General features: G+C 36.0%; 1 protein-coding gene across 1 annotated transcript; it reads right to left on the bottom strand.

The window, feature by feature from the left end:
- Positions 1-2: 2 nt before the first annotated feature.
- Positions 3-8,258, bottom strand: ddx49 (DEAD (Asp-Glu-Ala-Asp) box polypeptide 49). Its single transcript, XM_008406615.2, has 13 exons — positions 8,003-8,258; positions 7,125-7,248; positions 6,166-6,251; positions 5,874-5,995; positions 4,871-5,058; positions 3,860-4,000; positions 3,301-3,376; positions 2,709-2,785; positions 2,533-2,630; positions 2,363-2,437; positions 1,875-1,963; positions 1,684-1,755; positions 3-229 (listed from the first exon to the last, which is right to left on the bottom strand). The coding sequence occupies exons 1-13, from the start codon at positions 8,115-8,117 to the stop codon at positions 65-67; spliced, it is 1,428 nt and encodes a 475-aa protein (XP_008404837.1). The 5' UTR covers positions 8,118-8,258; the 3' UTR covers positions 3-64.
- Between the last annotated feature and the right edge of the window lie 3,783 nt (positions 8,259-12,041).

The raw sequence follows: 12,041 nt of genomic DNA, 5'->3' as shown, positions 1-12,041 counted from the left end.
GCCTCAGTGACATGAACTTTATTTGCATACAGAAATAAAACGTATATATACACAGGAGGAGCTTTCATGATGCGGCCAGCTCTGCCTTTTTGTTCTTGGTTTGTTTTCTCTTCTTCAGCTGTCCGTGTTTCTGCCTCTGAATGCTCTCCTGGATTTTCTGCTTGAACTTCTTCTTCTGGCTCCGGATCTTCTGCAGCTCGGCCTTCCTCTTGGCCTCCAGGTCCGGGTCCTGACACGGCAGAGAGGTCGCAAATCAACGGCAGGAACTTCAAAACGGATGGATTCAGTTTCCATCAACAGAGAGAAGGTGGTAAATGAAAGATCATACTGTCTTATTTACACCGAGGTATTTTAGTTTAACAGGGACAATATGAAGAAAGAAAAAAAAACAGATTTCACTTAATCCTGGGGTGTCTAAAGTGTGGCTCACGGGCCATTTGTGACCCTTGAAATTACCTTTTTTGGCCAACGAGAGAAAACAATTCCATGACCCAGAAATTTGGAAACTCTCTCTACTTAATAGACAGTTATAAAAACTGTCTCTATTAAAAGAGACGGTTTTAATTTATCCTTTTAAAGACAGATTTCCTAAATGTATTTGTTTTTAGTCAGTAAAACAAACTGAGCTGCTCCGTCTTTCTGCCTGGTCATTATTGTAAAATTAGTTTTTAATAACTCGCCTAGTTAAATAAAATTTTGTGGGCCACCAGTAGCTTAAATTAGCCAGTTCACTGACCATTCATTGAATTTATTTTCAATTTTAACTTTAATGTCCACAAAACCAGCAGTAGGAAGTTGACAAAGCTGGTTATTTAAATTTTAAAACCAAGTCCTCTACAATATAATTTTAATTTACTCAAATTTTATTTAAAGGATACAGAAATTTTAGCTTCACAATAGGATGGAAATGCATATCACGATATAAGCATTTCATTTCAGTCAATATGAATAATTAATGATTAGTTTTTTTGTTTTAAATATCTGAAATATTATCAAACTGGTGGCGGTGAACTTTTATTCAGTTTTCACTTCACCACGTTTTTAAATGAGGAACAGTAGAGAAACCTTAAACTGTAAGTTAATGTGGTTGTTGCTAGGTAACCACAAGTTATTCTACAGCCTGTTGCCAGGTAACCAAAGAGAGTTGATTCCACCCAGCAGACTGAGCGGTTTAAGCTTTTCCTCTGCCTACATCCCCCAGAATGCTGTGCGGTTCTGATTGGAATCAGTGAATATTCTATCAGATGTATTATCTATCAGCACTGATCACATTTCTGTCACGATATATATTGTTATTGATTTATTGTACGCAGGAACTGTAAAGCAAAACGTACCATGGCTACAGTCTCCACACTGCAAAAACAAAATGTTACCAAGTATTTTTGGTATAAAATATCTTGGTACACTTTAAATAATTTAAAACTGGCTTACAGGTAACTTTTCGGCATGAAATAGGAGTTTAAGTAAATGATTTCTTAATATTCATTTTAATAAGTACTAGTTACAAATACTAGTGGAACAAGACGCTTTAACTTATAATATGGGAAATAGTTCTTGCTAAAGGAAATTTTTCTTTAGCTTTAAACCATTTTTAAATCAGCAGGAAAACCCCTGAGTTGAGCAGCGTGTCTGTTTCTGAACTAATACATGAATGAATCTGTGACATGTGCAGCTGTTGGTCACCTTCCCCTCCAGGATCAGCTGCTTCCGCTTGTTAATCTCCTTTTTCTCATCAAAGTCCGTCGATTCCAGCCTCTGAAACAGAATTTTAAATAAAATCACATTTTTACATCATGAAGCAACAACTAGAGGATGTTTTTTTAATTTTTAGATGACAAAATGCATAAATCCTTAGTGTAAAGAGAAGAACGTACAATTTCACACTCCCGCCGAGTCACGTTGACTTGTGTGAGGATCTTCAAAACATCTTTCTCTTCCATGGGATATTCCTTCAGCTTCGTCTCTGCAGGAAAAACAAATAAAATCTGTCTGAACTGTCCTGCAGTCAATGATTGATTTATCAAGCTGCTTTGCTCCTCCAGCTAGCTTAGCAAGCGTGAAATGGAAAAGTTTCTGAGGAGGAAAAGAGCGAAGGAGCCGTCCTGCTTTTCCACAAACCACTGCAAAAAACGAGACCAGATAAAATTCGAGGGAATATAAAAATATTACATTTTCTTATCAAACGAGGAGATTGTGGTGGAAAATTTTATCTGATTACCAATAAAACAAAGGATATTACATCTGTAAGCTCGGCACGCGTTAGCTAGTTTTATAAACGCACAGTACAGTTCCAGTTAGTTATAGCTTTCCCCCATTACTGTTTTCATTTATTTTAGTTTACTATAATAACGTTCAGACTTACTCGTCTGCTCCTCGATCGAATGCACCAGATGGATGTCGTACTGCGTCACCAGTGTGATTGACACTCCGTTCCTCCCTACAAAGAAGAAAATGACGTTTATTCATCCAATCAATCAGTTCGGAGTGGATTAAACATGGCCGCCGTGATGTTGGCGTAAACCAGCCTGCTACCTGCTCTGGCTGTTCTCCCGACTCGATGGATGTAGATCTTGGGAAGTCCTGGGGTGTTATGGTTGATGACGACCTGGACTGTTGGAATATCCAAACCCCTGAAATCAGAGCAAACAGAAACCGTCAGAACAAACCCGATGTCCGTCCTGAACCGAGTCCAAGCCGCCATAATTCACCTGGCAGCCACATCCGTCGCGATCAGGATTTTATAGACGCTGGCCTTGAACTTGGCCAGGTTGGCGAATCGTTGTTTCTGGAAAAACAAAATGGCGACCATTTATTTTAAATAATCATTTCTCTGGCAAGAGTACACTGCAAAAACACAAAATCTTACCAAATATTTTTGGTCTAGTTTCTTGTGCAAATTACTTAATACAACTGAAATGAGACAAACTTAAAAGTAACATTTTAGCGAGACATAGAAGCTTGTTTTAAGTAAATAAATCCTTAGTTTTATTGAAAAAGTTGTAGTTCCATTGGGAGATTATTTCACTTATAAGATCCCAAAAGTGAAACAATCTGCCAGGGGATCAATATTAAGGAATTATTGATTGAAATCAAATTTATGTTGTTTAAAAATCATTTCTAGGTAAAATTTTGTCTTATTTCAGGTAACTGATATATTTGCACTAGAAACTAGATCAAAAATAGTTGGAAATTTTTTTTATTTTTTTTGCAGTGTAATTGATCAGAAACTGCAGATTTGGGTGAAGTTAGTCGTTGACGTCATAACTAACGTTTCAGATCGATTATCCTGATCAGCTTCACCTGTTTCATCATGGAGTGCAGACAGATGGTAGGAAAGTTGAACGCCTGCAGCATCATCGTCAGAATCTGGCAGCTCCTAAAAAATGTACTTAATGATTAATTTTTCTCTACCTGATCAATGCACTTTTAATTATTACTTATTTATTTTTAAATTATTCATACACAAATCAGAAAATAAAAAAGGGTGAAAAAATTGACAAAACTAGTACAGAAATAGAAAAACAATAATTAAATGGTGAGATCACAAGCTGAGTCATGTTTATCTGGTAGATAAAGTTATAAAGGAAAATAGTCATAATCAAACAATGTATTTGTTCAACAAATGATTTTTATGCCATTTTGAAAAACAGTTTAACTCCTCAGTTATTCCACATTAAAGGTTTATTTGATGTACGGATCCATAAAGCCAAATTGCAAAATATTAAGAAAAAAGTTTCTCTTAATTTCAAAATGCTTTTTATGAGCTACTTTGTACAAAGAAAAGAAGTAAAATGCATTTTTTAGCACCTTCAGATAACAAGTCTAAATAATTAAACTTGGCACGTTTGTGGCTCCGTACTTGCATGTGTTGGTGAAGATGATGATGGACCAGTCGTCATGCTGGTCTGTGAACGTCTGGATCAGGTGGACCAGGTACGCGTCCTTCACCTTCTCTGGGGTCAGGATGTACCGCTGGTCCAGCTCCTCCACTGTCCGCGTCCTGACACCAACAATATATCAATAACTAATCGATTATTAAAATAAAACTAACTTAGCTGATTAATTTAACTGGAGTAAACGGATGCAGAAAAAAAAGAGCAAAACCTACATAAAATATACACTTTTTCTTTTTAAAAACCTTTCGTCTGTAAATATGTTCAACCAAAAGGTTCTCAAGTTTTAACTTTATCTTTTGCTATCTAGTTACTAATCAGTTAACCAAAACAATAATCAAAGATCAGTCCTACTCTGTATTGATATTAAATCAATAAAGTGTTGATGCCAGAAGTATTTTTAGCTGCAGATTCTTTGCTAGAAATGTTCACTAAAAGAATGTTGTTTCTGCATTTTAGGCAATAAAATTCTTATTTACCTCTTTAGGAAAGGAATATAATTTATTTTAATTTTTATGTATTTCAAGTATTTTAAAAATGAAGCTTAAGTGGATGAATGAAAAATCTGCAGAATTTTTTTATCTGATTGTCAGAATGACTGATTTCAGAAATAATCAAAACCTGCAGCTTCATTGAAAACCTCATTGAAAACAATCACAATGTTTACAAAAAGTGAAAGAATAATAGTTTTATCTCTCAACTCCTTTTTTAAATTCAAGTTCAGCATAAAAAACCCGTCAAAGTATTTAGCAGGATTTCACATGAAAGACCAAAACAAACTGGTCTATATTTGTGAAGTGGAGGGAATATTAATTTCTTTCTACAAATAAAAACCCACTAAGCTGAAGTTACATTCAGTATTTTCATTACATTTGACTCAAAAGTTTCCAGGTTTCTTCCCCCAACATCCCCTGAGCTGGAAACTTGAACTGATAAGGTTGGACTTCCAGACGGTGATGACCGTCGGGTCGACTCACTCGGACGTGCTCTCCCAGAAGAACGGCTTGTTCATGGCGATGCTCTTCAGCTCCTGCAGGGTGTCGGTGAGCGTGGCGCTGAACAGCAGCGTCTGGCGTTTGGCCGGCAACACGCTCAGGATCACCTCCAGGTCTTTGGTGAAGTCGGTGCAGCCCTGCTCCAGCAGCCGGTCCGCTTCGTCCAAAATCTGACAACAAACACAGAAAGAGTCGGCAAAAACAGAACTTTGACTTCAGCTTTAAGAGCAATAAATCAATTAATCACACGATAAAACAAATTTAACAATTTATTATGTCTCTCTTTCTGTATCAAAAACTGAAGAATAAAACTCTTCAGTCTGGTGCTTTGGACTCAACTAAACCTTTTTTAAGAACAATTGTTTACAGACATTTTATAATTATTTTGATTTGTTTTATTTATGTTGGATATTTAAAATGTCTTTCAGTTCCAGTGTTTAATGTTTATTAATCTTTGAAAATGTCTTCTTGTTTTATTTTGGCATGGTGTTAAAACAACAGTATTATCGTTCAGGGACAATTTATCCAGAAAAACGTGTTTTTGTGACAAAAATAGAGAAACAAAAAGTTTTATTTAAAATGTTCCAACATGGTTTTATCTTAACTGCCTCTATAACAAATTTCTCTGGACAATAAATCATCCCAATAATTGTGATAAACAATAACATTGTTATTTTGACACCATTTTCAAGTAAAATATTTAATAATAATGCAGGATCACAATAACTTTATAAATAATACTTAACACTGGAACTGGAAAATATTTAAAATATCCAAAATAAAACAACCAAAAACTAAAAATAAATCAGAAATAAAAAAAAATGCATCTGAAACCATAAATAATATAAAGAACAGTCTAATAATCAGAATGTAAATTTTTGAGCTCCTTTCAATTTTCATGCATTTAGTTAATTGGTTGATTAATTGCAACAGATTTAAATCCTTGTTCTATCAGTGATCAAATATTTACAGTTTTTTTTCTCACCAAGAACTTGATCTTCCTCATGCTGAAGGTGTTGGAGCTGCGGATGTGGTCGGAAAGCCGACCCGGCGTTGCCACGACAACGTGAGGCTGGTTGGACAGCTCCAGGGCCTGGGTCACCATGTCTGTCCAGATGACAGGAAACCAGTCACTCACAACAAGGCAGAAATTACACTGGAAGCAACATTTTCCACTTTATTCTGTGGAATAAAGTGGAAAATGTTTCCTTCTCTTCATTTAAACAGAAATCAAGCGATGTTGAATTCTGATGCAGCCGGTTCTGACGTGGCGTTACCCATTCCTCCAACGATGATGCAGTCTTTCAGACCCAGAGGTTTGCCCAGGACTCTGAACTGCTCTGCAATCTGATAGGCCAGCTCCCTGCGTGACATCACATGACGAGCTTTTAAATAAAACTCAGAAATGGAGATCTGTAGAGATTTTATTGCTTTAATGGTGACATTTGGGTTTAGTCTATGGGCGATGCAAAACATGTTTTTGCACAAAATCATTCGTAGATAATGAGATTTTAGTCTTGTCACTTTAAATCTGAATAAGGTGCTACTGGGTGCGCAATTATGCAACTGTACAGCTTTGAAAAGTAGAAGTAGATCCTCCTGCACAAACAACAAGAATTCAGAAAGTGGGTTCTGGATGGTAAGTCAACAACAAAACACTCTTCTTTTCCAGCAGCCATTGTACAACACATCCAGCGGTAAAAACAGCTGACAAAATGTGCTGGAGCTCTGCTACGGTTGCTAGGTAACAGCGCACCTCTGAAGGTTTTTGAAACGGCTCATTTTCCAGAAACTGAAAATCTTTAACTTATTGCCAAAAAACGTCTGGGGTTTTCTTTTAAAGCTCTTTTAGAAGCAGCAGAAACCCAAATGGAAGTAAAATAACATGCAAATTGTGAATTTTGCATTAAAGTCTTAAAAGATACATGTGACATTTTAATATCAGCTGTCTGCTTAGGCCATTAAATCTCAGCCTGGAAAAGCATCTGGAGCAACTAGTGACACTGGAAAAATAAATAAAATCTAGTAACTATGTTCCACTGAGGTCTTGGATGAAAAAGAACGTTTTCACCCCGTTTTCTATCCAACCGTTTTTCTCTCAGTGGTTTTATTCAGAGTGAAATGTCACTCTGAATTGTTTTTGTATTTTAAAAACTTCAATTATAAATGCTATTTGTGTGCTGAGACAAAACTTCTGAGATAACTGAATGAGTCGTGTGAATCCGTGACCTCTGACCTGGTGGGAGTGAGAACCAGACAGAAGATGCCGTACGGCTCCTCCGACAGTTTCTGCAGCACCGGCAACACGAAGGCCGCCGTCTTCCCACTTCCTGTCTTGGCGCAGCCCATGCAGTCGCGTCCTGAGACAAGAACCGGATCTGGGTCAGAACCAGAACAAACCCAAGGCGACTGGTTCTGCTGAAAATGTTTAAAACAGGGCCTTTTTCTTTTCTAAGGATAAATAAGTGTATTAAACAAATGATTATGACCAGTTGTTTGTTTCAAACTTGTATAACTTTAAAACTGACAAACCAAAAATAAGATTCTGTGTTAAACAAACCATCATAAAACCAGACCTCAAGTTTATAAAGCTTTACATTTTATCACATTACAATCACAACCATAGACAGCATTACACTAAAAATATTAGATATTGTTTTAGATCTATTTTTAGACTATTTTTGTCATTAAATTGGAAAATATGCCGTTTATTTATTTTTATTTCTTTAATTTATTTCAACATTCCACATACCGAAACGTTTCTGTAAAGGTTTTGTTTTTCCTTTAAAACCTAAAAACTGATAGAAAACAAGTTTCTTTAAAAATGACAACATATTAACAAAATGCATCGAAATTTATAGTTTAAATGGGACAAAATGTGAAAATTAAAACTATATCCAAACAAATAATGTTAGTAAATCTCAATGCACTTGTGCTATTACAGCATGTTGGTCCATCTGTTGCACAGTTTGGGAAAACAGATTGTAGATTCGGCTTAAAAAGAGCTTAATGTTATTTCTTTTTTACTTTAAAACTATAAACACATAAATCAAGCTGGTAAAATGTGGGCTAAATGCAGCATTTTATCCTCTAGTTAAACAGAAGAGCTGTTACCTTCCAGGATGGGTGGGATGCAGTTTTCCTGAACCGGAGTGGGTTTGTTGAGCCCCAGCTGTTTACATTGCTTCACCAGCCAGTCCGACAGGCCCACGGACGACAAGTCGCTCATTTTTAAATTATATTAATACAAAAAGCCTCTAAATTTACACTTATGAGAGTTTTTAGGCTGAAACACACTACATTTGCGTAAACTCGAATCCTCGTGTTTGTTCCACAGCAGCCATGATGCTACGTAAGAACGTGACGCTTACGGAAGTAGACGGGCGCTCATTGTTGCCCCCTGCTGGTCAAATGATTAATAGAAAAAAACATGTGTAAGTACATCTGTGTTTGAGTTATATGACGTAAGATGCTTGAAAGCCTTTATTAATGTTAATTTTAATAATTTACACCCACAGTTACTGGAATCCATACATTTAATATCAGAATATTACACCCACCTGATAAAAATAAAAGACAACACAGAAATGTGGAAATAATTATTCATTTTTATGTTCAAAATGTCCTTTTAATCTGGCATTAATCGGAACGCGCATTCTGATTTACAGTGTATTGATTGATTTATATACTTTATTTATTAAATCAGTCATCAAATAATTTGTTATTAACACTTCAAAACACTACAATTTGAACAATTTGAGTAAAAAGGTAAAGGCCCGGGGCCTGTGCTTATGCCTATATTACATGTCAAACTGCATTAAGGTACCTATCATAAGTCATTGCAGTATTATAATCATAGAAATCACTAAGAAGAAACATCAAAATGAGGGACAAATAATCCACAACAAAAAAAGTTTACACTTGTAATCCTCAAATATTTTCTTTATTATGATTTTAAATTAAACATATATGACTGTATACATGTGTAAAATCACTAAAAATAAAAAATATAAGCCAGCAGGTGGCGATAATACTTTATTTAAAGCAGAGTTACACGTAGGTCATGACAACAAATAATAAAAATACATTTTCTGACTCTCCGTGCAAAACGTACACCGATGTTGTTTCTTTAGAATAGCCATTTACTGTTAATAAATGTCACTTGTTTTATTGATAATAATCATTTTACCGCCTCTACAAAAGCAGGTGTGAATGTGAACACGATGAGGGCGACAGTAATGACCTCAGTGGAGCGATTATTGCTGCCAATCGATACGGAAAAGCTTCAAAGAGGATTTTCAGACTATCTGAAGTCAGTCGTCTTGTGTTTGGGAAGATTACTGACAGATGGAAAGATTTGAAGGAAAAAGAACATTGAGCCCGAGTTTTATGTTTAGGGAAAAGCGAGGCAACCTGAGCCGCCATCTTGGACTCAAAAAGCCTCACATTTTAGAGTTTATAAAAGTGAATTAGCTGCCAGAAAAAGTGTTTACCTGAAAAGACTGAAGATTCAAAATGATCTGATAAAAACAACACAACAAAGCCCAGAGTATCATCTCATATTTATGCAGAGGTGGTCACATCAGTGACGTACTTCAGAGTGAAACATGACCAATATGGCTGCCAGGTGAAGGACTTTGTTCAGGACGGAGCTGCAGCTGAATGAGAGCAGCTGTGAAATCAGATGAAATTAATTTTCTAATGGCCACGATGACCTACATTAGTGTGCAGAAAACCATGAGGTCACTAAATACTCATCATCTCAAAACAGTTCAGCAGCTGCTCTTAATACCTAGCAGCTGTTATTTCATCTCACTTGATTTGTGGTGTCATAATTTACAAATGTTCACCTTGTTTCTATCCTGAAACGTAATACATGCAGCAGTTTTACAGATTCAACTTGTTTTTGCAGCAGGATTCCTCACTCATCCGTCCTCACACATCTTTTATGGAGTTAATGGTACATCGACAGAGAGCCTCCGATCAATAAAAGCTTTTTTATTTTCTCCATGTAGCAGAGAAATCAAACTGTGAGGTTGTTAAATTTTCACCGTGATTAATGACCAGAAATGTCCCCAAAATACCTCCCAGTGTTTTTATCTTCTCATGACCTTTTCTTGTGTTACATAAGATGTTAGTAACCTTTATTTGTCATGTTATATTCAGAATTGACTGATCAGGGCTGTCCTGGATTTTCAGCCTTCTGTTCGTCTCCATCTGCTCTGACTTCAGTTCGCTCAGCCTCCGCGCTGCTCACACTGATTCATGCAGACGGACCGAGGGAATGGAAAAGACCTGCAGGATTTTTCAACAAAATCTCAGGTTGAGTCTGCTTCACAGAAGGTTTGCATCACTTCATGTTTTATTTTTGAGAGCAAAGGATGAAGAAATTCAGCCTTGCAAGATGATCTGTGAACAAGCAAAATGGTGTGATAACAGGAGGAACGCACTGTAAAAATCACTTTCAAGGCGAGTTTTAACATTCGTACAAAAGCAAAACGAAAGGAAAAAGATAAAGAAATGGAATAAATGAGGAACTGTAAGATTTTGACTTTATGTCTAAATTATGAAATTCGTAAATAAATAGCTCAAGTCCAATGGGTTGTTTGGGCCATTGTAGATATAAAAAAGGATGAGTAAATTTCCACCAAAACTCTAAATAAAATAAAAAAAACATGGATCTTCAAAAGTAGAAAAACTGCTGGAAAAAGCAGCACTCTTTGTTTTCTGAAGAAAAAATAGAGTGGAAACGTTTCAGTTTGAAAATTCAAAAATTTTCTAGAAAAAACTAAAAAAATTTGAGATTAATCACCGAAACCTGGAAATTTTTGAGCTTCAAAAGTTGAATATTTTTTACTTTTGGAGATTTCCAAATTTGACATTTGGAAATGTTCAAGTTTCTTTCTTAAACATTTCTGAGATTAAATCAAAATGTTCTAAGTTTTTTCTCTCATATTTTTGACTCTTGAAGCTCAGAAATTGTATTGTTGTTTCTAAAAGAAATTCTGAAATTAATCTAAAATTTTTTTAATTTTTTTCAGATTTGCTTCTCTTTTTTCTTTGTACAAAGTTCTTAATATGCCATGGTATTTTATAAGATATTTTTGTTTGTAAGCTGCAGTATTATTTAATATTTTCAGTCCTGATTTAATGAAGATTTACAAACTGATCTCAAGTTTTCAGGTTGAACTGAAAACCACAATGATAATATGATTTATTATTAAAAAAACTTCTAAATCTAATTTTATTATTCTGCTTTTTCCTTGTTGTATTTCAGTTAAATGTTTCAAAGCAACATTTAATTCATGCTTCTTCTTTTAGCCGTGTCTGATGAGAACATGCACAAACCTTTTTCTTCCAGGGACTCAAATGTAATTTTAGATTTGACAGAATATTTTTCAGAGACGCTCAGGCTGCTGAAAGGTCAGAATTTGCACATGAAGTTGTTTTGGTGAGCTGAAAGCTGTCTTTTTAGTTGCAACAACAAAATAAATCAATCAAATGTGAACGCAGAAGTGGACAAATCATTATTTGTTTTTACTCAGAGAGAAAAAAAGCAACAGCAAAATCGACAAGATTAAAAAGGGAGGACATTCAGAAAACAGTGATGATGACAGGATTTCTGTCATGTTCAAATAAAAAAGTGCTTCAGAACATGCAGGCAGGAGAAAAACTCTCCAATAGATGAGCCTGTCATTACTGACTCTGGACATAATGAGGGATTTTCATTCAGAAGGAGCAGCACAAGGTGAAAGGCATCAGTGGCTCACCAAACCCGGAAGGTAAACAACTGGGAAGGTTGGAAACGGTCTCTGATGGGGAAATGAAACAAAATGAAACTCAGTCCATGCATGGAGAGCCTCATCTGTGCTGATGAGAGCACTCCAGATGTTTTGGGTTCCGCATGTGGCAGGAGCAGCTGGAGGAACGCTGACGAGTACGGAGATATCCGGCCTGCTCCGATTCATCCCTGACTGGACAGAAACCCAACTACGACACGAAGCTCTGCTTTACGGCATCACCGGGTGACCCTGAACACATACAAGCACTAAAAGTAAGTTCTTTCCAAAAAGCTACTCAAGTAAATGTAACTGAGTAAATGTAACTAGTTACTACCAACTCTGTCATTGCATCAGCTTCTTCTCAGGTCTGC

This window comes from Poecilia reticulata, linkage group LG4 (genome assembly GCF_000633615.1).
Source record: "Poecilia reticulata strain Guanapo linkage group LG4, Guppy_female_1.0+MT, whole genome shotgun sequence".
In the NCBI taxonomy this organism is placed as follows: domain Eukaryota; kingdom Metazoa; phylum Chordata; class Actinopteri; order Cyprinodontiformes; family Poeciliidae; genus Poecilia; species Poecilia reticulata.
This window is presented reverse-complemented; position numbering and strand designations above follow the sequence as displayed.